This window comes from Buteo buteo, chromosome 11 (genome assembly GCF_964188355.1).
Source record: "Buteo buteo chromosome 11, bButBut1.hap1.1, whole genome shotgun sequence".
NCBI classification, from domain to species: domain Eukaryota; kingdom Metazoa; phylum Chordata; class Aves; order Accipitriformes; family Accipitridae; genus Buteo; species Buteo buteo.
Genome location: NC_134181.1, coordinates 24,737,049 through 24,764,796, shown reverse-complemented (window position 1 = coordinate 24,764,796; position 27,748 = coordinate 24,737,049). Strand labels below are relative to the sequence as shown.

The 27,748-nt window shown below is 55.8% G+C and overlaps 3 protein-coding genes across 5 annotated transcripts in view; 1 reads left to right on the top strand and 2 right to left on the bottom strand.

Moving 5' to 3' along the window:
- The window catches only part of SETDB1 (SET domain bifurcated histone lysine methyltransferase 1), an 18,448-nt gene extending 5,309 nt beyond the window's left edge, over positions 1-13,139 (top strand). The window contains 14 exon segments of the mRNA XM_075040739.1: positions 326-516; positions 1,418-1,547; positions 1,929-2,067; positions 4,572-4,730; positions 5,466-6,068; positions 6,332-6,448; positions 6,757-6,926; positions 7,849-8,465; positions 9,197-9,225; positions 9,501-9,633; positions 10,353-10,518; positions 11,001-11,212; positions 11,676-11,764; positions 12,358-13,139. Of these exon segments, the coding sequence (XP_074896840.1) occupies positions 326-516; positions 1,418-1,547; positions 1,929-2,067; positions 4,572-4,730; positions 5,466-6,068; positions 6,332-6,448; positions 6,757-6,926; positions 7,849-8,465; positions 9,197-9,225; positions 9,501-9,633; positions 10,353-10,518; positions 11,001-11,212; positions 11,676-11,764; positions 12,358-12,475 (2,873 nt within the window). The 3' untranslated portion in view covers positions 12,476-13,139.
- Positions 13,140-13,380: 241 nt separating this feature from the next.
- Positions 13,381-20,764, bottom strand: CERS2 (ceramide synthase 2). Of its 2 annotated transcripts, XM_075040735.1 has the most exons (11): positions 20,631-20,764; positions 18,381-18,554; positions 17,653-17,770; positions 17,426-17,544; positions 17,184-17,241; positions 17,030-17,080; positions 16,640-16,732; positions 16,307-16,435; positions 16,126-16,232; positions 15,860-16,013; positions 13,381-15,553 (listed from the first exon to the last, which is right to left on the bottom strand). In XM_075040735.1, exons 2-11 carry the CDS (start codon positions 18,551-18,553, stop codon positions 15,425-15,427), a joined length of 1,131 nt encoding a protein of 376 aa, XP_074896836.1. In that variant the 5' UTR covers position 18,554; positions 20,631-20,764; the 3' UTR covers positions 13,381-15,424. The 2 variants fall into 2 exon arrangements, with proteins under 2 accessions (XP_074896836.1, XP_074896835.1); XM_075040734.1 differs by lacking the exon at positions 20,631-20,764 and having other exon boundaries at positions 18,381-20,188.
- A 954-nt stretch (positions 20,765-21,718) lies between these two features.
- Positions 21,719-27,542, bottom strand: MINDY1 (MINDY lysine 48 deubiquitinase 1). 2 transcript variants are annotated; one of them, XM_075040736.1, is made up of 11 exons: positions 26,750-27,542; positions 25,233-25,340; positions 24,379-25,001; positions 24,196-24,253; positions 24,028-24,092; positions 23,731-23,889; positions 23,178-23,280; positions 22,942-23,084; positions 22,654-22,845; positions 22,382-22,537; positions 21,719-22,206 (listed from the first exon to the last, which is right to left on the bottom strand). In XM_075040736.1, exons 3-11 carry the CDS (start codon positions 24,871-24,873, stop codon positions 22,126-22,128), a joined length of 1,452 nt encoding a protein of 483 aa, XP_074896837.1. In that variant the 5' UTR covers positions 24,874-25,001; positions 25,233-25,340; positions 26,750-27,542; the 3' UTR covers positions 21,719-22,125. The 2 variants fall into 2 exon arrangements, with proteins under 2 accessions (XP_074896837.1, XP_074896838.1); XM_075040737.1 differs by having other exon boundaries at positions 24,901-25,001; positions 26,750-27,539.
- Positions 27,543-27,748: the final 206 nt, after the last annotated feature.

The window sequence follows — 27,748 nt, the reverse complement described above, 5'->3', positions numbered from 1 at the left end:
CTCTGGGTATATGACAGAGCCTGGCTCAAAAGACAGGGGACAGACTGCGTGTCCTCTCCAGTGCTGTGCCTGTAGACATTTGCATATGAAGCTGGAGGAAGTAGTGGTTTATTACTGGCAGAGTGAGTGTGCTGTGACTTCTTGCACTCTGGGTGCATTAACATGGCTGGATGCCCTACCACCAAAAATCCGGCCACTTGGCATTGCTGCTTTATTGTTCTTAGGTAAAAATCCATCTAGGATCTCTTTAAAAAAGAATTAAAGATTCTCTTTGTAAGAGTCTTTCCTCCTCTTCCCTTTCTCCCATCCATCCTTTTCTGAACAGTGAAAAAGACCTGGGAAGACATAGAGGATGTTTCCTGTCGTGATTTCATTGAGGAGTACATCACGGCCTACCCCAACCGCCCCATGGTGCTGCTGAAGAATGGCCAACTGATCAAAACAGAGTGGGAAGGGACCTGGTGGAAATCCAGAGTGGAAGAAGTGGATGGCAGTCTGGTCAAAATCCTTTTCCTGGTAGGGCAATTTCCTTTCTCCCATTAGAGAGGGAAGATGGGCTTAAATTTGAGTTGGAGGTGGGGGGGGGGGCTGACGAAGTCCAGTTTCCTTGCTAATGTCAGACAGGGTCCTGGAGCAAGCAGGTATTTTGCTTAGTAGGTAGACTGCCAATTTCTACTGTGCACTGATGTGATGGTGAGACTCTTCCACTTGCACAACAAAAGCTTCAAAAGCCTTTTAAAGCATTTCACGTGTGAAATTTTAAAGTGGTAGATGAATAAGAAGCAAAATCCTTTACCTGCATCATCATTCTATCCTGGTCCCTTCCTTGATGTGAACACCTAGCCATGTCTACTGTCCAAATACAAGTGCTGGTTTGAGAAGCAGGAGAGAAACTGAGCAGAAGCTGCAATATTCGGCTTGCTCATATTCTACAAATTGCAGAAAGGGAGCAGCCATACTATCTGTGCCCGCTTGGCTGCCTTTCTGTCTAGATAACTGCATGGCCACTGGGGCTGTGGAAGACATTGTGCGCTTGCAAATTTAACCTCCCTGTCTTAGAGCAGATTCAGTTTGTGCTGAGGAGTTAGCTTGTCCCCTGAGGGAGTCTAGTTTCTCCAACAGTGCCTTGTTAGTCAGTTGTTGGGCTAAGAATAGAACTGTGTTTGAGGTTTGAGGGGTTGGTATTGGACCTCTTTCTAGATTCGGTTTGTATTCAGTGTTCCCCCAGATATGATGAATTACTGCCTTTGTCCTCTCTTGGCTGCATGGTCTTTCAAGAGCCTTCAGGTCAATGCTTTGCCTCCTTTCCATTTGATTCTGCTCACCGTAAAAGCACACTGCTGTCTCCCAGGCTTGTATGGTGCCCCTGGAAGTTCTTGCCATAGGTGCTGTGAGTGTTGCCTTCTCCTTGCTGCAGGATGACAAACGTTGTGAGTGGATTTACCGAGGTTCCACACGCCTTGAGCCCATGTTCAGCATGAAAACTTCCACAGCCTCCACCCAAGAAAAGAAGCAAAGTGGACAAGCAAGGACTCGTCCCAATGTCGGTATGTGGCATCTTTTTGTTTTAATTTGTATCCTGGAATTTGAATGAACGCATTATGGGTTGGTGGGGGCGTGTGGGTTGTTTTGGGTTTTGGTGAGGTTTTTTTAGCAGAACTCCTGGAGATTTAAGATTTACAGTAGTCTTTTTCTCCTGGCATAAAGATGCCACAAAACCAGACTGCAGTTGTGTGAAGTGGCCAGAATCTGTTTGGGGTGACTGGCTGTGACTCAGAGCTCAGCCAGTGACCCAGTGTTAACTGCAAATACTTCTGTTCTGGTTGCCTTCAGCGGCTAAATCAATATTTTATGGCTAGTACAAGAAACTTTGGCTAATGGTGGAGGCTTTTCCTGTTGATACTTTGCTTTTTCCCCTTCCCCACCAGGTGCTGTCAGGAGCAAAGGGCCTGTAGTACAATATACGCAAGATTTAACGGGAGCTGGTACCCAGTACAAACCTTTAGAGCAAATGCAGGCAGCCTCGCTGGCTGCACAGTCCGTTTCTCCACAGCCTGCTGAGATGGAGTAAGTACTTGAGTCTGTTCTCTGCTTCCACCACTATCTCCTTTGCATTTCATCTCCAGTGCTCAGCTCCTTCAGGCGCCACCCTTTCTGTGTAGAGGAATCCTCAGGTGCAGGTTTCCTCCATGACTAGGCTTGTTTCCTGGTTACACAAATCAGTTTTAGTCATGCTTCTGGGGGAAACTATAGATAAAGGCTGCTGGATGACTAATTGGGGGCGGGAGAGCTGACAGCCCAGCACCCCCTGAGCCAAATGCCATGTTCTTACTCAGGGCTAAAGCACTTGATTTATTTCCAAGTTAGAACGTTTGCTCCTTCTCTTCTGAAAATCTGAATTGCTCCCTCGTGTCACGATCCAGGCACTGGCCCCCGGCTGCCTTGTATTCCTCCACTTGGACTGACCTGCTCGCAGACCTCAATGACTTACAAGGCACTGAGAACTCAGGATCAGTGGTTGGTCTCGGTGGTCACGGACCAAGCCTGGTAAAGCTAAGCCACGACCAAGTCGCACACATGCCTCCTGCCACCAGGGGCCCAAGCGAGACGTTTTCGGAGGTGCGGGCTAGTGCTGAAGGAGGCCTGGATGAAGGAGGAACTCGGCCTTGCGATGAAGGGAGCATGTTGGAGAACACCAGGGTACCTGGGCACGTGCTCAGGGACTTTAATAACTCTCTAGGGGAGAGAGATGCTGCCGCGGTTCAGTTTTGTCATCACTGTGGATTTCCCATCCGAACTTATGGACGCCTGGCCCCCTGCCAGCATGTTTTCTGCTGTGACTGTGCCTTGTCACATGGGCAAACGGGAGAAAGGAGATGTCCCAGCTGTAAGGAACCTGTGCAGCAAGTAAATCTTTATTCACCGGATGCTCTCTAGGTGTAGCAGCATCTAAGAAGCCCTGCCTGCCCCCAGCCTCCAGTCTCAGAGGGGGTTCCTCTCCAAGTACCAGTGCAATATGACCCATTGTGCCCCTGGATGCGGGTGCTGACTTGGAAATGCTCCTCCTGTGCCATTCTGACCAAGACTTGAGAACTGAAGCCAAAATAGCCTTGTTCCTTATTTCTTACATACCCAAGAAGAGAGGCCGGTGCTGAAGGAGGTCATGAGAAATGAGCGTGAGAAACGCAACACTGGCTCCTCTGCCGTCAGTCTAGGGCCCCACTTGTGAACAGAGGAAGAGCTGGGCTGTTGCCCTAACACTAGGGCACCCTGAGCTGTCGAGGGTGTAGGAAGGATGTGCAATGACATGGCATGAAGACAATAAAGTTGGACTGCAGCAATCAGCCAGCCTGCAGTCTCGCTGGCTGCTGAATCTCTCCTTTTCCATTTAACAGTCCCCACAGAGGCTTTAACTTTAGGATCTTGTTTTCAGGTCTAATGCAAGCAGACACTACAGCTGTTTCCCTGCCCTGCTGTTAAATAGTGAACTGCTTAAAGACAACTGTTTTTTAACATTGACTGAAGGCAGTGTACTGTATCCATGTCCCTGCTGTTCCAAGGAATGTTGTTGGGTTAAAAACACATTGGTTTTAGCTTATTAAAACTGAGAGAATGGTTTCTTCACTCTGGTGTTTTGTTTACTCTGAGGAAGGCCCAGTACTCTTCCCTCTCTAGTCTCACTTTCAAGTTCCAGGTGCCAGGGAGCTGCTGTTGGCCATTTCTGACTGTTTAAAGCCTGCTGATGGAAGCTTATTTCTCTTGCTCTTGAATTTTGAAGTGTGTGTTAACACCTTGCTTTTAAGGCAGATGTTTGCAGAAACAGTTGTCCCCTCCTGCTGTCACTGTCTCCTCCCTTTCTGCCCTGATAACATAAGTTACATTCTTCCACTTGCAGGAAAACCAGTGGCTGGTTTGGGGTGTTCTTCTCTTTAATCGGTATAAATGGATTGAAAACCTCCATTATTGTTTTCTCAGAATGTGAGGGCAGAGTCTTCCAGGTGCCTCCCACCTACCCAATGTTGTGTGTTGGGCTGCAGAGGTGTTTGGGAGCCCCTCACAGCCCTTTTGTCAGTAATGTTATTACATTCCCTTGTACAATCTTATCTTGTTACTTGCTATGGACAAGAGAGTCCTCTGTACTTCTTGTTCCTCCCACTGCTCAGTACTGTTGCACTGATTGAGCCTCTGTAAACTCTTGTTTCTGCTATTGCAGAGGTTTCTTCATGTACTGGTTTGTCCGGCTTCCTGAAATGAAGGCCTTGGACATCGTCATTACACTCCCTCTCACTCCCATGCCTCACTTCGAAATGGCAGTATGTCAGGAGTTACTTTTAAATGTAGCTGAGTTCTGGTATTTGGTTGGGGTTGTTGTGGGATCGCTGTAGCACAAGGAGTCAGAAATGAGTTAGGAAACACTCGTTCGGAAAAAATCTGCTTGGCTTCTCTTGGATGGGGCACTGTTGCTGACTTCTGCGGGGGAATGTTATTTTGACTGCCCCTGTCTGTCTAAATCCTACCAGTTGTGTGAGCATGTGCATCTTGCAAATCGCCTCCTTTCTTCCCTTGTGCAGATGCTCTGACAGTCAGCTGGCCCAGTCAAGAAAGCAAGTGGCCAAGAAAAGCACTTCCTTCCGTCCTGGCTCCGTAGGCTCTGGGCAGTCATCACCTTCTTCACCTGTCCTAAGTGATACACCTCCGGTGGGAAGGACTGGTGCATCCCAGCAGCATCGGTAAGCAAAGCTTGTTCACACTTACAACAAATGCAGCGATATCCCTGCATCCTTGTGAGAGTTTGGGATGCTGGTACAGATTTGGGGCTTGTTTGGTTTAGTGCAGGTCTATTTTATTATGGACTAACACCTTTATTTGCCAACTTGTCACGTCCTGAGCATTTGTCTTCCTCTTACCTTGTTCTCCCTCCCAGACAACTGTTTGTTACGTTTTGTTGGCGGCTTTTGCTTGGAGGGTCTCTTATCAGTTCTGACCAGAACTTACCCCAGTGGGACCCTGGCCAAAGCCTCTGATCCTGCTTGTTTTTAGAGGAGTCCTGTTACTACAAGCTTTCCAGGGTCAGGGGGAAGCTGCTATTAACATAAATCTGCAGGTGGCTTTTCCACAGTGGTTGCTTTGTGGCAATCAATGCACAGCACAGAAGCTGTTGATCCCAGTTCTGAGACCACAACCAGCTTGCACTTCTTTTTGCTTCCCTAGTTCTGATTTGGGTTTTTTTTTGTGTTCTCTGCTGCTGGTAACACTCCCTTTGGGGCCTGCCCAGGCTTGCTCCCCAGGGATGTTGGGGTTTATGTCTAATTGGACTAAGCAGCAAAGCCAACAGGGTGTCCCAGTGTGTAACTAGCAGCTGCTTTGATAGGAATTAAGGGCCTAAAATCCCTTTGCAGTTTGAGGAGAAAGCACCACTCTTCCTTAAGCCGCAGTTGCTCAGTGTATCCCTTTTCCTGTAACAGGCTCTCCAGTGGCCAGGCAGGCAGTGGCACAGCACAGTCCTTCCACGGCATGATGGACCGCGTGCCCAACGAGCCCTCTTACCGAGCCCCGCTGGAGAAACTCTTCTACCTGCCACACGTCTGCAGCTACACCTGCCTGTCCCGCGTCCGTCCCATCCGCAGCGATCAGTACCGCAGCAAGAACCCCCTGCTCATCCCGCTGCTCTATGACTTCCGACGGATGACAGCCCGCCGACGGGTTAACCGCAAGATGGGCTTCCATGTCCTCTACAAGACGCCCTGTGGGCTGTGCCTGAGAACCATGCAGGAGATCGAACGCTACCTTTTTGAGACAGACTGCGACTTTCTGTTCCTGGAGATGTTCTGCCTGGACCCGTATGTGCTGGTGGATCGCAAGTTCCAGCCCTACAAACCCTACTACTACATCGCAGACATTACCAAGGGCAGGGAGGATGTGCCGCTGTCCTGTGTCAACGAGATTGATAACACCCCCCCTCCACAGGTGGCCTACAGCAAAGAACGCATCCCTGGCAAAGGGGTTTACATCAACACCAGCTGGGAGTTCCTTGTGGGCTGCGATTGCAAAGACGGCTGCAGAGACAAGTAGGTGACCCCTTGTGTGTTGCTGAGCCTGGAGGGTGGGGGACGGCACACTGCCTGTCCTGATAACAGCCCAAGGTGGATCTGCTCTGGACTATAAGCCCTTGCAGCTCTGGTTGGTTGCAGGTTTGACTCCAAGTCAAGCCCTGTGTGCCCATCTCTGCGTATACGCATGCAGAAAGTTGTGCTTTCTTTTCCTTTCTGCAAAACCGGTGTGTAAAACTAATTTCTGGGGCATGGGTGGGTTTTTCTGTGTGTCTCTCTAGATCAAAATGTGCCTGTCACCAGCTGACAGTCCAAGCGACTGGCTGCACCCCGGGCGGGCAGATCAACCCCAATTCAGGATACCAGCACAAAAGGCTGGAAGAATGCCTCCCGACAGGGTAAGTAAAGCTGCATCTTCTCCTTGCCTTACAAATACCAACCCCAGAAACATGGCCTCTGATGCTATCAGAGAGGCAGTATTTCCCAGAGCTAAGAGCAGATACTGAAAACCTGCCTCTGTTCTTGATCCATCTGCTAATGTGTGGCCCAGGATCTCTGTGTGTTACCGTAATACCTGGCAACTACGCTCTCCCTACTCTGCTGAGCTTTAAGTTGCTGCTGCAAGTCCCTTTGCATCATTACTGGTATAACACCAAGTCTTGGGATATTGCTTTATCAAGGAAGATGTCACTGTTCTTTCTTTCAGAGTTTACGAGTGTAACAAGAGGTGCAAGTGCAACATTAACATGTGCACCAACCGCCTGGTCCAACACGGGCTCCAAGTCCGCCTGCAGTTATTCAAGACGCAGAACAAAGGCTGGGGCATTCGCTGCCTTGATGACATTGCTAAAGGCTCTTTTGTCTGCATTTACGCAGGTAGGATCTCACCCTGCTGAACAAGCAGGTAGAAGCCTCTTAGTTTTGAAACAGGTGCTGTGAATGAAAAGCCTCTGTTGAGCCAGTGCTCTTCCCAGTGGTCACATATACTCAGATATGAATCTGCTTTGTTCTGGTTAAGGGTGGGGGGAATGAGTATTTGAAAAGATCTGGTTGTGTCAAGCTTGTGTCAGGCCTGAGATCTAGGCTTTGTTTATTGCAAAATGCAAAACCCAGCAGAATGGGTGTGAAGCTCTTCCTGTGCTCGTTAAGGGGACAGGAAAGTGAAGACTTAGATGGTAAACTTGCAGCACTTTGATTTCCTGATTGATGCCCCTCCCTTGCTCAACTCTGAAACAAGATGCTGCAGAAACCTGTGTCTGCAGTGCCAGTGTCCAGAGAAGTGCTCGGATCCCCAAACCTGTTTCTGCACACTGAGGGTGAATCAACACATACCTGCTTCCTGTTTACATCAAACCAGTCGCTGGGGCATCGGCACAAACCAATAAAATGCAGAAGTTGCGCAGTATCGTTGCGTTTATTCTGAAATGAAACTAACCGTGGGCATTGCCTGAGTTCTGGTGCCCTGGTTTCTTGCCCTTAATATTGCCTCTGCGTTACACCCTCATCTTGAGCCCTTCAGAGGAAAAGCAGTCACCCTATTTGAATTGCTGTTGAAAGCTTTTCTTGCTGGAAGCCTAGATGTTAGCAAGGGCCCGCTTTAGATCAGCCACCTGCTTCAGATTTTCATTAGCTCGAGTATCAGGGTAATACGTTGTCCTTTCCCAGCCCAGCTTTGGAATAAGTTGGTGTCAGTCCTGTTTGCTCCTCAAGGAGCCTTTGGGGAGGATAAAATTTATGGGACAGGAATGTCATCACGGAAAACTCACACTTAGTTTTCTATTCCCCCCCCCCCCACCAGGGAAAATCCTCACGGATGACTTTGCCGACAAAGAGGGGTTAGAGATGGGTGACGAGTATTTTGCAAACCTGGATCACATTGAGAGTGTGGAGAACTTCAAGGAGGGCTATGAGAGCGATGCAAAATGCTCTTCTGACAGCAGCGGGGTGGACCTCAAGGACGAAGAAGAGGACAATACAGGCACTGAGGAGCAGGAGGAGTCCAACGAGGACAGCTCTGATGACAACTTCTGCAAGGACGAGGACTTCAGCACCAGCTCAGTATGGCGCAGCTATGCCACGCGACGGCAGACCCGGGGCCAGAAGGAGAATGGGCTGTCGGAGACAGCCTCCAAGGACTCAGGGCTCACCCGGCAAATCAGCCATGATGAGACGGTGGTAGCTGTCTCCTGTAAGCTGCCGGTGTCGGAGGAGACCTCCAAGAACAAAGTGGCCTCGTGGCTGAGCTCCAACAGCATGTCTGACAGCTTTCAGGACAATGACAGTGCCTCCTCCTTCAAGATGAGTGAAAGCGGCGAAGCCAAGGCCAGCAAGACGGAGCTCCCGTGTGAGAGAGAGAAAGCCTGTGCTGCTGCCCTGGGTGACCTGGATGGAGAGTCAAAGGCATTAAAGAAAGATGTAAGGGAGGGCTGTGGGACTGGCAGATGAGTATTGCCCCCTGCCCTGGGGGCATGGATGAGGAAATGGAGACACAGAGATGTTCCTCAGCCATGCTCTTGCTCAAATGGCTTTTCTACCCATACAACATGACTAGGTGGACCGTGGTGCTGTTTGGTGTCCCCTTGCCCTGCTTACTTGGCCTTTGCCCACTGTGGCGGGGTAAGGAGGTGCCTTTCCCCTTCCCGAGGGAAGTTGTGGCACGAGGCTACAAAGAAGTTGCTCAGCAGGAGCTGAGCTAAAATCCCTCCTGCCCTGGGCGCTATGTGCCTGTGCAGCCCTGAGAGAGGGAGCCACCACCTGCTGGGGTACCTGCGGTGGTGTGGCGAGGGCTCAGGCAGGGCTGGGGACAGCAGGGAGATGGAGGTGGTCTCTGTCCACCCCCTGCTCTGGAGAGGGGACTCGGAGACCTGCTGTGTGGGATGTGACAGCAGGGAGATGGAGGTGGTCTCTGTCCACCCCCCACTCTGGAGAGGGGACTCGGAGACCTGCTGTGTGGGATGTGGAGGGTGGGAGACCTGCGGTCATAACTTGGCCCTTCTGGAGCACCCCCTGGACTGGGTGTCACACTGAGTGGTGGGGACACCTGGCTTCTCACTCCCGGGCTGGTGCTTGGGGAGCGTTTCCACAGAAGCACTGAAAGTGCTCCAAGAGGGAGAGATTTTAATCTCCTGTACTTTTCCCCTCCGCAGGAACCTGAAGATCCAACCAAAATTCCTGGGTAAGGTTCCTTAAATTGTATTTTCCTGCTTTTTATTTCCAAATATCATTCTGAATGAGTTGCTGCAACTCTAGGGCTGCCCCTCAACTCTGTTAATGCCGCTGCCAGAGTAAACTGAGAGGTTGCGAGGGTTTGGGCTGTGCCCCAATGGCAAATTAAACGCTTGGAGTTGATGGCAGTCTTGTCCAGCTCTCAGCTTTCCTCTGTCTCTGCCTGGCCTGCAGACAATCTCCCTGGAGATGCAAGCATGACCCACTCTCATCTTTACCCCACAGGCTAAGTGACTTGGGAAGGATGTATGGCTACAACCCGAGCCCTCCCAAACTGGAAGGGATCCGCAGGCCGACAAGCAAGACCGCCCTGCTGCAGAGCAGACGGCATTCTCTCGCCCCACAGCCCCCCACAGATGTAAGCGGTGATCCTTCAGGCTTCAGACATGGGCTGGGAGGGGTGGGCCTGGCTCTGCCTCAACTCCAAACTGGTTTGATGAAGACCTTGAACCTTACTTTGGGTTGTTTCTATGCCACTTTCATTCCCAGTTGAGCACCAGCACAGGGCTTGTGGTTCGTAGTTGTGATTTCCTGGGGGAGCAGTTGATTTCCTTCGGACAGTGGGGGTCTTTCATGGTTCTGAAAGCCCAAAAAAAAAAAGAGGACAGCATGGGGTTTGGGCCATGTTTTATAATGGGATGTAGCAACTTGGTTCACATACCAGCACACTAGGCACCCCTTGCTCAGCAGAGCTGGGTCTAAGAAGCTATCCTGGGGGACCGTCTTTGGTTTTTGGGATCTTCTCCCTTCCTTGTGAAACCCAGACCACCTAATGGTGCAGGCTCACGAGTCTCTGGCAGTCTGGGTGCTGCAGGACTAACCAGCCCCCTGAAACCCCACTGCTATTTCAGACATTGGCCTGTGAGATGGGGTTTCTGTCCAGTTCCAGCTCTGATCGCAGTGTCCACATGTGTGATCCACTTCAAAAGGGCTTCCTGGGGGACAGAGGTCCTCTGCTAGAAGAGAGCAAAATACTACTGGGGAAAAAGGGACCCCTAAATGTTGCTTGGAGAGCGATGAAGCAATGCTCTCCCCTGACTCAAGCTGCACTCAGGAGCTGTTAATGCCTTTCTGCAGGATGTGCTGACCCTGTCAAGCAGCACAGACAGTGAGGGGGAGAACGGGCAGCCGGTGGTGGGGCAGGCCCAGGGCACCACCAACGACAGTGATGACATCCAGACCATTTCCTCGGGCTCCGAGGAGGAGGAAGGGGACGACAAGAAAAACCTCTCATCTGGGTCAGGTGAGGACAGCTGGGGGAGGAACAAGGGCTGAAGGTGGAAAGTACAGTAGTACAGCAAGAAATTTTGGCCAGAAACCACCAAGAAGGGCTGATGAGGACATAGCAGCTGTGAACATGGTGCATCCTGCTCCAAGCACCTCTGAGCTTTGCCTAAGGACCAAGGTCTGAAGCTTCCCCAAGTGCTGTTTGAGACATAACTGCAAAACCCAGTCCTCAAGTACTAGAGATTTGTGGGTATCAAAAAAAAAACCCAACTGTGAGGCTTATTATGGTGGGTCTCCAGTCTTCGCTGGGTGGAGTGGAGAGCTGGAAGATTCCCAGGAGCCATCCCAGGGTGGTATTTTAGATCTGAGCTGCGTCCCTAAGGGGTTTATTACCCCTGTGTGAAAGAAGAGAGCATTGTGCGGCAGCAGCACTGCTGTGGGGTCTCTCCTGGAAGATGCAGAGAGAATGCGGCAGTGTTTGCTCCTCTCTTGTGGCAGGTCCTGTGAAGAGGCAGGTGGCAGTGAAATCCACCCGAGGCTTTGCCCTGAAATCCACTCATGGGATTGCCATCAAATCAACCAACATGGCAGCAGCCGACAAGGGCGAGAGCGCACCCGTCCGTAGAACCACCCGCCAATTCTACGACGGAGAGGAGTCCTGTTATATCATCGATGCCAAGCTGGAAGGGAACCTGGGCCGATACCTCAACGTGAGTCACTGCCCTTGGCAGGGGATGAAAGGGGAATGGCCCTCGGCAGCTGAGAAGAAAAGGAGGTATTTGGGGTGACCTGTCCTTTCAGCGGGCCTGTTCTTCCCCGAGACTAGATAAATACAGTAAAAAAAGGGGGAAAAGAGCAGGACGGGGAGGATGATCCACTCCCCCCAACTGAAATAGGGCAGCTGGCTCTGGCCCCGTGACATGTGGTAAGCAGGATGATGGCTAAGTCAGTCCTTCCAGTGACCGTTACCTTTGTGAGCATGGATCTTATGACTCATCCCTGGTTGTGCAGGCAGGGGAGGGAGTGTGTCCTGTTTCAGCAGGCTTATGCTGGATGCAGCGGACAAATCGGGAATGGTCCTTGTTCATAAAGGCTTGTGTTTGTTGCTGGCTGGTTTGCATCCCTCCCCACGCAGGAACTTGCTTACTGTGTCTGTCTCTGCTCCACTTACAGCACAGCTGCATTCCTAACCTCTTTGTGCAGAACGTTTTTGTGGACACGCACGATCTCCGCTTCCCCTGGGTCGCCTTCTTCGCCAGCAAGTGAGTCCTGGTGCACTTGGGGAAGGGCTGCCCGTTCACAGAGCTTGGTTGGACCCAGCTCCTTGGTCCGGGGCTGCGCAACTGGTGCGGGCTGGGCGTTTCCTATTCTTGGTAACCTCAGTCTCTGGTTTCACACCAGCCTGAGCGGGGAGAAGCTTGGAGATGAGTTGGGTGAGGACCTCTCTTCTGTGCTGGAGATTCTGGTGCAATTTGCACCAGTTTTAGACCTTTCCACAGGGGAGAGCTAAGCATGGAGCAGCCGGCTGCCCAGCTTGTTCGAGTCGCAAACCTTGCAGGCGCTGCGGGGCGGTGGTGAATCCCTGCCACGTGCCTCTTGGGCACTGCAAGTGTGGCGTCTCCTCTGTGAAGCCCCGCGGGAGTGATTCATCAGGGAACTTTGTCCCTTTGCTCGCGGTGGAGCCACAGGCAGCTGCGCTGGCTGCTCCACCCTTGCCCCAGGGGAAGCTGGACTGTGCTGCCCTGTCCAGAGAGGTCATAAGTAAGCGTTGCTCTCTGCAGGCAGGAGGGCCAGCTTATCTTCCTTTTCACAATGGCCTCTTCTCCCAGCCCGTGCTTTCTTTTTTACTTCCCAGGAGGATACGAGCTGGCACAGAGCTGACGTGGGATTACAACTACGAAGTGGGCAGCGTGGAAGGCAAACAGCTGCTGTGCTGCTGCGGGGCTGTCGAGTGCCGAGGGCGGCTGCTGTGAGCCCACCCACCTGATGCTCCTACCGGCTCCCTCTTGACCACAGGCTTGGTGCTGATTTTCCCTTTGTGAGGGTAAAGTTTCTTCCCAAGAGGTGGTTGTTTAATAGTAACCGTTACGAAGCTGAGCACAGTGGCTTCGAGTTCTCCTGGTCACTTGAAAATTACAGTGGCAGATGGACACAGAACAGAAATGTAACCTGGCACATGTGTGATGGCTGCGGTGGGGGGGTGATGCCCAAACCTGATGCTGTGAGCTTTGCTTCTCTCCCTCAGCACAGCCGGAAAGGCCATTAGCCAAGCCGTTACCTACCTGAGCCCTTGACAAGCAGCTGTTCCTGCTCTCTTCCAGCTCTCCACCAAGTTTAAGACACAAAGCCCTGGGCATTGCTGCTGGTTTTCCAGCAGGAAGCACTTCACCAAGACTCCAGGGAAGTGCTTCACAGTTGGGACTGAGCTGTTGATGTCCATGCAGCCTTGGGATAGGACTGGGAGGGAGCGAGGGTGGTGGAAGTAAATCCAGATTGGTCTACTCGTACTGGGCTTATAGCAGTGACATAAATTTAAGTGGGGGAAAAAAAAACCAACAGTCTTCAACTGTGATATGTTGTAAAGAATCTTTTCATTGTTAAAAAGCAATAAAGTATGTTTTTCTATTAAAAAAAAAATGCTCTTTGCACAGCAAAAACCCCTGAAAGAGCAGGATTTAACCACTTCCTTCATCCTTGTTTCCACAGGGCTTGCAGGAAAACTGCCAGAGGCAGATGGGCCCAGGCAGGTTAAGATGTGCAGTGGCACAGGGAGGGTAACAAGGTCCCACAAGCATTTTCACCTTTCCTTCCTTCTAGCAAAACAAATACTCACAAAATCCTCCACTTGTTAAAACTAAAGAGAAGCTGGTTGAACTTCCCTTGCTAAGTAGGCAGATTTGATGGCAGTTGCCTTCTCCCACCCTCCTAGGATCTAACCATAGGCTCAAAATACAGAGTTCGGCTTAAAATATGGCACTGAATTGCATTTGAGACAGCCTTGAACTTGACTCAATCAAACCAAACTTGATTCGGGCACCTGCGGATGGGGGCAGGGAAGGGCAGAGCTGCTGCAGGCAGCCAGGGAGGGTGGAGCTGCTGCCTGGTCTGGCTGCTGGACACAGCACAAACCACCGGCAATGCTACAAGTAAAACTTGCTCTTCCCCCCTGCCCCCCCCCGTCAGTAACGCACAATTTCAAGCGTTGGGGTTTGGCTTTTTTTTGGCAGCGGGGGGGGGGCAGGGCTCATAAACTTCACTAAACCCCTGTGAACAGGGGCTAAAAGAGGCAGATTTTTTTTTTTTACAAATTGGAATCAAATCTCCCCTCTCCCGCCAGCTGAAATGCAAAACCCCAGCCTGGGGGAGAGCTAGAGCAGCAAAAAGCAGGATCCAGCCACCGCACACCCCCATCCCTCGGGCACCCGAACCAACCATGCAACAGCACTCACACAAGGGAGGCTTTTTTTTATCATGCTAAACAACCTTTTTTTTTCCCTTAAAAACTTTTCTAGGGCCTCTGCGCTCCAGTTCCATCCTCAGCATCCACCTGAATAGCAGCTTTGTCATCCTAGCAGGGCGAGGAGGGCGGCTGCTCCTCTGGCAGCGGGGCCAGGGCTCCTCAGGCGGTTGAAGCCCACACTCCAGGCTGGTTTTTGAAGACATGGAGAGCTTTTTTTGGGGGGGGGGGCGGGGAAGGAATTATCAAAATTCTCCAATTTGGCCACTTTCTTAGCACTGCCTAAATGAAAACTAAAGGGGGCAGTGACCCTCAAACCCCCACCGGGGCTAGGGCCACTGTGCCAGCCACAGAAGATGCCCAAGCCCTTTATTTTTTATACCGAAGTTTATTAGTTTTTTTAAACTTTTAATATATTTAACCTTTTATTTTTTTTAAAAAACAAAAACAACAAAACACATTTTGGTCTGACATTGGTTAATGGTCCTTTTCCCCCACCCCTCCGCCCTGGGAGGACTCGCTGCATCCTGGGTGGATGCAGGAGGCAGAGCCAAGCCTGGCTCCTTCTATCTTCCAAATAAATAGAAACAAAAAAAAAAAAAATCAGATGCAAATTTGTCCTGTTACAGCTGGGGAAGGGACAGGGAGAGGCCACAGAGAGGGAGAGACTTGAAACCCATTTACAGAAGAGAAATGAGGGGATTAAACTTCTCCGTGAGACACTAGTAGTGACTAAACCCCACAGCTTCCTTCCCCCGCGTACTTCCATAGTGTCATCTCATCATTCAGCCACTAAAACACCCAGGACTTCATCCACTCCTCCCTCCCAGCCCTCCGAGGGTGGTGGAGCAGGGACTGCACCAGCTTTTCGGCTTTTCCACTGCCCTCCCTCACTCGGTGCCGGCAGTGAAGCCAGACGGGGGTCGGGGAAAAGGCTTTTTCCCGGTGTTTGAAGAGGCCACTGCAGGACACGCTCCCCTCTGGCAAGGGGATGGTCAGGAAAAGGGGGGAATAATGCAAGGCTGGAGCCCGGCGAGGGACTGAAGCCAAGCTCTCCAGCCACAGCGGATCCAAGGTGGCTGTGAGGAGGGGAATGAGCCATCCCAGAGGGATGCTGGTGGGAGCCATCCTCGCTCTGCCCGTCCCAGGGCACCACAGTGGATTAAGGCAGCAGGTGAAAGGCAGAAAGGGCACCAACGGTGAGCGTGAGGCGGAGAAGCAGCAACCGTTGCCACCCCCAGAGCCCTGGCTCCTCTCCGGAGGAGGTGACGGAGGGGGCTGGGGGCTGAGACAGGCTCTCTGGGGTCCCGGTTTGCTCCGCTGGACTAGGGAGGGGAGAGGATGGAGGGAACGGGGACCTTGGCGCTACGTGAGGGTGGCATTGGTGGGATTTGTCATCTCACGGGTTTGGCCTCCAGCGGGGCCCCCGGCCGCCGCTGCCAGCGCAGAGACAGAATGAGGGCGCTCAGTCGGTTTTGCGGTGGTTGTTGTTGAGGACAGGGTGGCCGTTGGAGAGGGGCCCGTTCTTCGCCGCCTCCTCCTCCTCCTCCGAGTTGTCTGTCTCTTCACGGTCGCTCCTCTCATCCTCCACAACCTATGGCGGGAGAGGGAAAGCCAGGGGGCTTGGTCAGTGGCACCCCATTTTCCTGCCGCGCCTCAGTTTCCCCCATCGCAACCAGTAAGGTCTCCTCCCCGCCAAGGACTCTCCAGGACTTGGGGAGCCAAGTGCACTCCGGCTTCCTGGTTTGGGGGTCTCCCCTCCACCTTGCTCCCGGGGCAGACCTGCACCCTCCATCCACCCCAAGCCCCATCGGCCAGGTCCAGATACAGCCCCTTCACCCTGCACCAGCGTCACCCTGCGGGATTGGGAGCCCCGAGCCATCCCCAGGCCCTCTCTTGCCTTTCCAGTTATGAACTTCTGGGCCATGCGGATGATGAGGTAGGCCCAGAAGATGTGCAGCGACTGCAGCACCACCATCATGAAGTTGAAAAAGTAGTAGCCAAAGAAGGCAGGGTAGAGATCCAGCGGATAAACCACCGTGCAGTGCATGATCCTGCCAGGAGAAGCAGCTCTGTTATGGGCAGGGACCGGCACCCCCACCCCCAGTGGGTGTCCCCAACCCGTGCCACAGCTTCCCCACCCATTCACCGGCGACCAGCACTCACCAAAAGGGCAGGATGACAAGGCGGGTGACAATGAAGACAGCGGCGAAGACGATGAAGATGTTGTTGCAGGTGTTTCTCCAGCCGGCATAGTTAAACATCTTGGCGGACTGTGGGGGCAGAGAAGGGGTGAGTCAGGGAGGGGATGCGGAACATGGCCGTGGCGGTGCGGAGAGGGACGTACCTCCAGCAGATAGTCTGACGAGTCATGCAGGGCCATGATGAGCGTCCCTGCACGGATGTAGTTGGCGAACCAGGAGAAGCTGATGAGGATTATGGTGGCAACATGGTGGATGATTTGCTCTTTGAAGTCCTGCGCCCAGGAAAGGGGGAGCCAGGGGTTACAGCAGCCCAGCTCCGACCCCCAGCCCCCCGCTATCCCTCTCGCCTCCAAGATCCCCTCCGTGGCCCCAGGTCCTCCCAGCCCACCAGTCCCTAATGCCCACCACGAGGGTGAAGAAAACTGTCCCCGTGTCTGCCATTCCTGTCCCCAGAGAGTCCCACCGTCACAGCCCACCTTGCGCTTGACGTCAGAGGCGATGCTGAAGAGCAGGGACCAGTAGAAGGAGAGCTCAATCATGTAGTACCAGTACTGGGAGGGCAGCATGCTCTGAAACCCAAGAGACAGGTTGGGAGGGATGCTCCACGTGCCCTGGGTGGGTTTGGACCCCTTCCGTGGGCACCAGCCAGACCCATGGGTGTCCTGGGGACCCTTCTGCACCTCATGGCATGCAAACCCCTTCTCTGTGCATCAACCAAACCCACATGGGTGCCAGAGACACTGTGCCACTCTGGAGAGACCCTCCCACACCCCCGGGGCCTCCAGTTCCCATCTCTGATCACCCAGGCAGCTCCTGGGGGTAGGAAGGGCCATGGGATGGTGGCTGGGACAGGATCGGGCGCTCACCTGGATGGGGTATCCCTTCCACACCTCCCGGAGGTCGTAGAACCAGGGTTTCTGTGGTATGCAGGAAGGAAAAAGAGACAGAGAGGTGTTAGAGAGGGCCGGGGGAGTCAACAGGGCCGGGCACGTGCTGGGGGTGGGGGGGGCCAATACTTACATCCACTATGACAGCCATGCCAGCAATGAAAGCAATAAGGTAAAACGTGAATCGCCAACTGGAAAAAGGAAGCAGACGGTCCTCAGATGGGCACTGGGGCAAGGGAGGGAGAAGGACGGACCCACCAGCCCCATATTCCCCCCTCCCAGGGGAGCTCCCGGCCAAGCGGGTGCCCCCACAGCCCCATCCACTCAGGGACATGGCCCGCAGGGTGACGGTGACACCAGGTGCAGGGGTCTCACCTGGCCTCCCTGAACTTCTTGAGCAGGCTGGGCCTGTCTTGGTTGCGGCGGCGACGAAACCAGCGCTCCACCTGCCGCACCGTGCAACCGCTCTTCTTCGAAAGCATCTCCACGTCAGCCTGGGGGACGACAGGGACGTCACCACTGTGCCACAGGGCCCTGGCTCTGCCGCTTGCCCCCCCAACCCAGCCACGATGAGCCCCTTTTGGGTACGCCCCTTCCCTCACCTGCTTGGGGTGCTTGGTGGTGGCAGCGTAAAATTTCTCCAGCACGGCATTGGGGGTGGCTTTTAACCTGATCTTCTCCTTGACATTCAGTAGCCCAGCCAGTGGGGTGGCCACATACCTGGAGAAGGAGTGGAGGGACAGAAAATGTCCCCATTTCTGCATCACCTGGCTGATATGGCCCCAGCAAAGCCACCCAGGGACCCACAGCCACTCGGTGCCTCAGTTTCCCCATCCCACTGCTGCTTCTCCAAGGTGGGTTTTACCATGGGGGACTTCCCCCAGGTCTCTCTGTCACCCCAGGGTTGGGGGACCAGCCCCCCACAAAGCAGCAGGGCCGTATCCACCCCAGCGAAGGGTGCCTCCCCCTTCTCCCGCTGTCCCAACAAAGCCCCGTCTGTTCCCGGCCTTGGCTCGCCATTGTTTGCCCAACAAATCGCTCCTTAAATGCCAGGGCCAGTGGCCGACCGTGCCGTGATAAGGGCGGCGGAGGATGCACAAAGCCGGGTTTGTGCGGGGCTGCTGGGGGCAGGTCCCCAGCACTAAATGTGGTCTGGGGTGGGAGGTGGACCCCTGGGGTGCCACAGCCACACACACACCCCCCAGCCGGGCTGAGGACAGGGTAACACATCCAGGGGTTCATCACAGCATGTCCCCAGCCTCACACGCAGCCCCCGAGGCGCAGGGAGAGCTGGATCAGGGTCCCCCCCCATGCCAGGGAAGGAACTCACGTCTCAAAAAGGTGCCGGATGACGAGGAAGAGGAAGGCCAAGGGGAGGGTGATGTAGAGATCAGAGGCTTTGGCATAGACTCGTCCATCCCGGTCCTCCAGGTCGGCCCAGGTGAGGTTTGCTGGGAGCCAGAGCCGTTCCCACCAAAAATAGCTGTACAAGGTCTGAAACATGCTGGGGGGGGGAAGGAAAACAGAGGGCGGTGGTGAGGAAGGGGCTGTGGCCAGTGAGGATCGGGGATGGGTCCCTGCTTGCAGCTGGTCACGTCTCCCTCTGGACAGTGCCACCAGCACAGTCTGCAACGCCCTGGCTGGACCCGGAGCCCCAAGCCCCACCTCGGCTCCTGGCGGAGCCCCCAGCCCAGCCACCCGCCAGGGAGGGTCCGCAGATATTGGTGAAATCCCCCTCGTGCCGCACAGAGCGGCCGGGCGCTCAGCTGGAGCAGAGAGGGACTTTGCTCCCTGCAGCGGAGAGGTCAGCAGGTGATGATTAACCGAGGCTGGCTCTTGCTTCCAACCGGTAGGATGGATCCTTGGCACTGGTGGGAGGGAGTAACCGGGTTCCCGGTCTCCGGGACTTCCCCACCCTGGTTCCCTGACAGCATCGCACAGCATGGCATCAGCCGAGGACAGGCACAACCCCGGGATCACGGCGGGATAAAGAGGAGGGGGGGAAGCCCCCAACACAGTTTCTCTCCCAAGCGCTGTCTCCGCATCCCAGGGCTGATCCCGGGCACACAGCCCAACACCGGCGGGGGGAAACCGAGGCATGGAGCCCACTGCCACCTCTTGGCTGGTCAACCAGACCAAGGCAGCTGTGCGGTGCAGGATTAGGGATTTGCCGGCGGCACAATGAGCACCTTTGTGCCTTAAAAAGGTTCCCGACGGGCACCACAGCGGGCACAGGGAGGGAGAAGCAGCCCAGCGCTGTCACCGTCACCATTGCTGCGTGTGGAAGCCGCCCCTGCCGTGGGGTCAGCGCATCCCAGCTCTTCCTTCCCTTCCACGTTGGCACCTCCTGGCATCGGGCACAAGCCGGTTTCCCCCTCCCCACCGTGGGGAGCTGAGCCCGGGGTTCCAAGGGGCTGGGATGGGGGGCGGAGGCGACAGGGGTCCCCATCCCCTGGGAGGCAAATCCCCAATGCAGAGCAGAGGTTTAGGTGAAGGACAAGCCGGCTTCGCTCCGGCAGAGGGTGGAAAGAGGAACCACCGGGGCTGGTTTCGCAAGCCAAGGCGGGAGCATGCCCCGATTCCCGCTTAACCGGGATGGGAAGGCTGTGCCGCAAACGGAAGGCGGGCAGGTAACGGGCAGAGCAGGCAGGGCAGGCCGGCGGCGCGTGGGAGGACTTGGGGTGAGGCCCCGGTCAGGGTTAGCGGCATCTTCTCCCCAGGGGAAACCAGGACACTGGGCCCCTGCTGATGTGCCAGGGAGGAAAAGGAGCTGGAACCGGGTGCTGCCGAGCTGGGGTGGGGGCCCGGTAACGTCAGCCGGGACCGCCCCGAGGGGATTTTAGGAGAGATCCTGCTAGAAAGTGAGAAAATCCTAAAATTTGTAGGTTATGGATGGAAAAAACGGGGCCGGGAGCATCACTGGGCACCGAATCCCAGCCAGGACCCTGAACCGGGGGCTCCTGGGGTGTCGTGTCCTCGCCGGTCGGGAGAGTCCCAAATTACCACCGCCTGGAGAAACCCGGAGGAGGCAGGGGCCCGCCCGGCGGGGGGCTGCACCCCAGCCCCGGTGGGGACACAGCCCGGGCCTCGCAGCGGGCCGGGCAGGGGGTCACCGCCTCCCTCCAGCCCCGGCCCCGGCCCCGGCCCGCCCCGCCCGGCTGGACGAACCCGGGGGGGGGCCCCGCCGGGCCCTGGGCGGCGGGGGGGGGGGGGGGAGGGCGGATCGAGGGACGGAGCCGCCCGAGGGGGCGGCCGGGAAACCCCAGGGGGACCGCACCGGGCTCCAGGGCGGAACCTCCCCCCCCTCCGCCGCCGTAGGGCCTCCCGGCGGGCCCTGCCCCGCCCGCTCCGCACCAGGCCCGGACCCGCCATAACGGGGAGGGCCGGGGCGGGTTGAGGAGACGGGGTGAGTCGGGGTGAGTCTGTGTGAGGAACCGGGAACCAGCCCCCACCCCGCGGCCCGGCCCGGCCCGGCCCTCCCGGTGCGGGGCCGTGCCCGGCGGAGACCGGAGACCCCGGCCGCCCTCTCACCGCCCCCCGCTCTCCCTCCCTCCCCCCCCGGTCCCCCGGTCCCACTCACGCGCCGCCGGTGCCGCCGCCGCCTCGCGCTGCCGCTCGCGCGCCCCCCCCCCCACCCCCCGCGCGCCCCGCGCCAGGCAGCGGGCGGGAGTGACGTCACCGCCAACGCCGAGGGCCCGGAGGGGTGCGGGGCCCGCCGAGGGGCGGGGCGGGGCGGGGAGCCAGGCGTGAGCAATCCATCGCCGGGACGGGGATCGGCGGGGGCGGAGGGCAGGAGGAAGAGAGACGGACGGACGGACCCACCCCACGCTGCCTCTCGATGACCCCCCAGGCGCTCCCTGTGCTCATCCCCATACCCGCGATACAGCCCTACACCTAGCCCTGGGCACGCCCTACGCTCATCCCTAAGCTCCGCCGATATGCCCCTAGAGACGCTCCTGTGCACACCCCGTGCTCACCCCCTATACAGCTCCTATACACCTCCATACACCCCCTATACACCTGTATACACCTCCATACACCTCTACACACCCTCTATACACCTCCTGTACACCTCCATAAACCTCTGTACACCCCTATACACCTCCATACACCTCTACACACCCTCTATACACCTCCTGTACACCTCCATAAACCTCTGTACACCCCTATACACCTCCATACACCTCTACACACCCTCTATACACCTCCTATACACCTCCATAAACCTCTGTACACCCCTATACACCCCCTATGCACCCCTAAACACTCCCATTCACGCCCTATATGCCCCCATACACCTCTATACGCCCCCATACACCCCTATACACCTCCATACACCTCTGTACACCCCCTATACACCCCCATACATCCCCTATACACCCCCATACACCCCCTATACACCTCTATACACCCCCTATACATCCCCTATGCACCCCTATACACCCCCTATAGACCCCGTTCGCCCCCCACACGCCCCCCCGCTGGCGGCGATCCCGGTGCGCAGCGCCCCCTGCCGGCCGCGCCGCTTCACCCCACGAAGGGCAGGGCCCGAACCCGCGTGTCCGTGGGCCTCGGAGGGTCCCGTCACCCCAACCCTCCCCAAACCCGCGTGTCCGTGGGGCGTGGTGGCCCCCACCAGTGCCAGGCAGCCGGACACGTGTGCACGGGGACAAGTCCTTTATTTGCCAAAGGCTAAGGCCACGTTTCAGACACAGGGGTGCGTGTCGTCCCCCCCCCAGACGCGTGTCCCCCCGCGTCTCAGAGCAGGGACCGGTGGGACCCCCCCCGGCTGGGACCCCCCACGTGTTAAGGCCACTGGAAAGATTTGGGTGGTCCCGGCAGTGGGTAAGGAAGGAAGGATACCCCCTCATGCGTGTGTGTCCCCCCCAGTCATGTCCCCAGGGACCCCTGTGGGATCTCCCCAGAGGACAGACGAGAGTGGGGAGTCGGGGGGGCTTTGGCTGCAGGGACCCCCACCACATGCCCCAGCCTGGCCAGGATCCGGCGGGGGGCCACAGCGGGGATGAGGCAGGGCCCCCACGGGTGTCCCCCCATGGGGGGCCGGGCACCAGGTGCTATAGGAGGGTGCAGTCCAAGTCTGGCTTCTGCCGCTGTCTCCGTTCTCCAGCTGGCCGGCTGCCCAGCTGCGCACGGCCCTGGGGGCAAAAGAAGGGGGCTGGGGAGCGGGAGGACCCGTAGCAACCCCCCCATCACCCCAGGGGGGCCATTGCCACCCTCCCCAGGAGTGGCCGGTGGGGTGGAGCAGGGGCATGAGGGGGTGAGAAGCACCCGCGCCCCACACTGCAGTTCTGGTAGGGAGCACACGGTTACCTGCACTGGGACCTGCTGCTGCCGCTGCTGCTGCTGCTGCTGCTGATGATGATGATGATACTCTTCCTGCTGCAGCTGGTGAGCGAGCTCCAGGTCACTGAGCACAGAGGGGTCCTGTCCCTGCTGCTGCTGCAGGGACAGGGCGATCATGTAATCCTGGGGGGGGAAGAAAGAGGGGTGGGGGGCTCAGCGCAGCAGGCCCAAACCCTGCAGCATCCCCCAGAGCTGGGACGGGACTCAAGCGTCCCCTGCCACCATCGGTTGTCCCCTACCTGGTCCACTTGTCTCTGCTGGAGCCAGTGGTCCAGAGGGGCCGCGGTGGCCCCCTCCTTACCCGGAGTGTGGCTGAGATGAAAATCGGTGTCGCAGAAGCAGCTGTCTCCATCCACATTGTGGAGGCTCTCCCAGACCACCCTCTCCTCCTGCAGGAAGCCCTGGTCCGTCACCAGCAGGTAGAGGTGGCCCTGAAGAGAGGGGAGAGGGGACAGTTGGCTGCAGCCAGTGTCGGCGGGGGGTGTCCATCAGCTCGAAGGAAGGTGGGGAAGGGGCTGGAGCCGCACCTTGTGCTTTATCATGGTGCTGAAGTGGTTGTTGCGGAAGAAGACGCTGAGCTCGCCCTCCCTGACAGTGGTGGTAAGCTCGCAGAGCCCATGGTAGGTCAATTGGGAGGCCGTGGACTCCAGGAACTGCTCTGCCACCAGCCCTGGGGTGAGAGTGGGGTGGGACCGGGGCCGGGGCGTCCACACCCCGCCCTTGGGGAGCGGGTGGCCAGACGGCAGGGGGGGCTGTTGGTTACCTTCGCTCACCAGGCTGGAGTCGCTGGCCTGTTTGCAGGTGATGATCTTCTCCACCAGTTGGTTGTAGCTCAGCTTGCCCACAGCTTTCATCACCTCCGGGCTCTGCAGGGAGGGGAAGGGCCGGGGGGGTGAGCACCAGGACTGCGAGGACCTGCCCTTCCACCCCACAGCAGCCCAGGGCAAGAGGAGGATGGTTCAGTTTGAACCTTCCCCAACCAGCTGGACCACTGCTCCACCACAGGGACATCCAAGAAGCTGCGTTGGCAGCTTCCACCATGGGCAAGGACCCATCACGGAAGGGTTTGGGTTCTAAGCGACCTTCAAAGATCATCCCGTCCAACCTCCTGCCATGGGTAGGGACATCTCCCACTCGATCAGGTTGCTCCAAGCCCTGTCCAACCCGACCTTGTACACTTCCAATGACAGGACATCCACAGTTTCTCTCTGGGCAACCTGTGCCAGTGTCTCACCATGCCTCAGATCATTCCCTTGTGTTCCTGGACCCATGCAAACCACCAGCCACGTGGCAGGACAGCTGTGGGGCCAGCTCACCTGGGGGTCCACCAGCCAGCCGTGGTAGAGTGGGACGTTGAGGAGGTCAAAAACAATGCACTCGGGCGTGTACTCGAAGTCCGAGACACCCGTGAACCGCACATTGACATCCAACCCCGTCGAGAGCTTGGGGAGGACCGTCATGGTGTCATTGATGTTCTGGTGGGAGAAAAAACAAGGGGGGGCTTGCTGGGGAAGGGTTCGGCACCCCAAGTCTTGCAGACCAAGGCTACCAGTGCTCCCCGAGATAGGGGGGATCAATTTTTGTGCTGTGTGACAGGCGACCTCACTCCTCACCTGCTGGAAGTTGAGCTGCAGCCCCTCCGATGGCTCCCGGGGTTGGGTAGACAAGATGCAATCCCCTACAAGGCAACGCAGTCAGGCCCCAGTGACCTGGTTAACGGCAGCACACCGCGGCACATCCCGGCAGCAGGGCAGGGATGACGGGTTCCCTGGGGAGCTCACCCAAATGTGCCATCAGCTCCTCGGCTGTGATCACCTCCTTCTGCGGGGGCAGCTTCACCTGGAAGCACCAAGAGGCTGGGGACCATTCCCTGGCCCCTTCCCCTAGCGATCTAGGGGGACCAGAGCCCGATCCCCCCTTACCAGCCCCCCCAGGTCCCCCCCCCCCCCCAGAACCCTGCTTGCCTTCCACTGCAAGAAGAGGATGTTCATGATGGCCAGGAGCGGGCAGGGCCCGTTCTCGCTCTGCATGATGACGGGCGTCCGCTCGCCTTTCCAGGTAATCCACTTCACGCAATAAAAATCTGCCTCCGCTTCCCGACTGGGGGTTCGGGTTTGGGGGGGCTCAGCCGGTAACCCCACCACCCTGGCATCCAGGCTGGGCACAGGGGCACCTGGCAGGGACCCCCCACCCTCCGCGGGCTGCTTCTCCCGAGCATCTTCCCTCGGATGCTCATCGGAGGGGAGATGTGAGGCACAGCCTGGCTGCCCCACGCCAGGGCTGGAAGGCACGTCCGCCTCCCCGCCGCACGGCATGGCAGCTTGCCCATCCAGTGCCGGGCTATCCCGGCCGCCAGCTGGCATTTCTTCCCCACTGACGGCCTCCTCAGGGAGCTGGCAGGTCCCTTCACTGCTGGAAGGGGCCGGGATCGTCCCTTCCTGCTCGGGCGGCTGCTCCATTGGAGCAGGTGGCAGCAGGACCCTCACCGTGGTGTCCTGCCTCGAGCGGCTCCGGATCAGGCCCCTGGGAACGCTCTGGGTCCGTCCAGGAACAGCCACATCACAAACCTCTCCCTTAGAAGGTAAAACTTGGGTATTTCAAGAAAAAATACATATATTAGTCCAATTTGTTTACCAGGTATGGCTTGTTTAGCTCAGATTTTTTTCTCCCCCATCCCTTTACATTCATTTAAATAATGAAAAATAAAACATTGGCTGCTCATGCCTCTACATTGCCGTTAAAAAATTGAATGCCATGGATGTGTGCAGATTTTATCGGCCTCCCATCTGTACAGAAAGAGGAAAAAACCCGAACCAACCTGGGAAGAATTGAGGGGTTCAATGGAACCAAGGCGGCGCGAGGGAGAGGTCGGAGTCCTGCGATTCCGCCAGGGTCTTCCTGCAAACTCAGCCCGGCACAGATGCTCCTGCGGACAGATTTGGAAAATTCAGCTTTTAAATAGTCAAGAGATTTGGAAAATTTGGCTTCAAAATACTCAAGAGATTTGGAAAATTTGGCTTTTAAACACTCCATGCAGGCAGAGGCGTGGCTGCTCCAGCTTCGACTCGGTTTTCCGCCTGGTCTCTCCACAGTCCCCCGGCCACGACACGGCCACCCACACACGCCAGCTCACCGGGAGATCTCCTTAGCCCCTAATCCTTCTCCCGCCCAGCACAGGCTGTGCTCACAGCCATGAGACGTGACCCTCTTGAAGACCCCCGTATTCCCAAGGGAGCTGGGGATGTTCTGAGAGGGATGCAGGCAATGGTGTTGGAAACACCCAAGGACGGTGGAAATCGGGGGAGAAAGGGTTTTTTGGGGGAGGTGACGAAAGTCCAGGAGAAAATCAAGGGGCTTGGTGCCCTCCGAGCCGTTCCCGTTTCTTCTAGGGCTGGAGCAGAGGGGTCTTGGGGGAAAGAAAAGGAAAGGGACGATGCCCAGTGGTAACTGTCTATTTATTTATTATTATTTATTAATTAATTAATAAGTAGTGCAGAGGTAAATAAGTAAATATTCTCATGAAACAGATGTATAGATAAATAAATAAATAGTAGTAGTAAAGAAACAAACAAGTATTTTTGATAGACAAGTAGATAGATAAATCAGTATTCTTAATAAATAAATAAATAATCTCTAGAAATAAATAGCATGGAAATTAATAAATAAATATTCTTGATAGATAAATAGACATATAGGTAAGTAAATAAGTAGTATTATTAAGTGAACAATAAATATTTTTGATAGCTAAGTAGATTGATAAATAAATAGTCTTAATAACTAAATAATAAATATGTACATATTCTTTATAAATAAAATAAAATAAATATTCTTTTTAAAAACAGGACCACCAAGAGGCCGGCGGTGTGACCGAGGAGAAGCAGGCACTACCTCCCCAACCCACTGCCCGGTGCCAAGCCAAACCCACCGCAGCCGCTCCCACCACACTGGCCCCACCAGATGCTGGATCGACGTCCGGCAAGGTGCCGGGAGCTGGAAAAACCGGCTGGAGGCGGCCAGTCCAGCCCTGGCCAGGGGTGCTGGGGTGGGACAAGGCCGGCGAGGGCTCTGGGTTGCCGCCCGGCCTCAGTTTCCCCACCCAGCAGCAGGGGCAGCCCAAACATCAGCAGCCGAGCCTGCGGCGGGGCTGGGGGTCACCCCAGGGTCCCACTCAACCCACCTCCGCTGCCCCCAAAACGCCCCAAAACAACCCAAAACGCCACCGTCGCTCCCACCATCCCGGGGTCACCCTCGCCCTATGGCATCGCCAGGGCGTGGAGGGGGGGGTCACCCACCCAACTCCCCACCACCCCCAGCAGCCCCCCGACCCCCTCTTACTGTGCAGCTGCTTTGCTGCTGTTGTTTCCCCACTCCCTCCTTCTTTTCCTCCTTTTTCCTTCTTTTTTCTCCTTTTTCCTTCTTTCTCCTTGTTTTTCCTTCTTTATTCCTCCTTTTTTCCTTGTTTTTTCTCCTTTTTCCTTCTTTCTCCTTGTTTTTCCTTCTTTATTCCTCCTTTTTCCTCCTTTCCTCCTTTTTTCTCCTTTTCCTTCTTTATTCCTCCTTTTTTCTCCTTTTCCCTTCTTTATTCCTCCTTTCTCCCTTCTTTATTCCTTCTTTTTACTCCCTTTTCCTTCTTTTTTCCTCCTTTTTCCTTCTTTTCCCCTCCTGGTTTTCCTCCTTTCCTCCTTTATTCCTCTCTATTCCTCCTTTTACCTTCTTTCTTCCTTCTTTCCCCCTCCTGTTTTCCTCCTTTCCCCCTTCTTCTTTTTTCCTCCTTTTTCCTTCTTTCTCCCTCCCGTTTTCCTCCTTTTCCCTTCCTTTTTTCCTTTTTCCCTTCTTTTTCCCTCCTTTCTCCGCTCTTTCCCCAGCCAGGCAGAGGCCTGCTCTCCGCCGCCGAACCCCACGCTCCGGCTCTCTGCCGGGAAGGCGGATTTACTGCCGGACGAGGAGGAGGAGGAGGAGGAGGAGGAGGAGGAGGAGGAGGAGGAGGAGGAGGCGGACGGGCAGGAGGGGTGGAGAGAGAAGGCAGCTGCCTGCAACGCTGCTACACCGCCCCGCCACCGGTTCCCTCCGGCACGCTGAGGTGTCGGGCCGAGCCGCTGGCTTCTCTGGGCGAGGCCTGGCCGACAGCGGCACCGAAAACCACCGATTTTCTGGTTTCTTTCCCGTTTTGAGGCCTAGTGCTGGGCAGGAGGAGGGGTGTTGGGGGCAATGGGTGCCCCCCCCGATCCCCCGATTTCACCCACTGACGGGCCTATGGCACCCACGACAGCCACGGCGGCTCTGCCGGTCACCGGTTGGGATGGGGTGATGCCATCCTGAGGTGTAATAAATTTT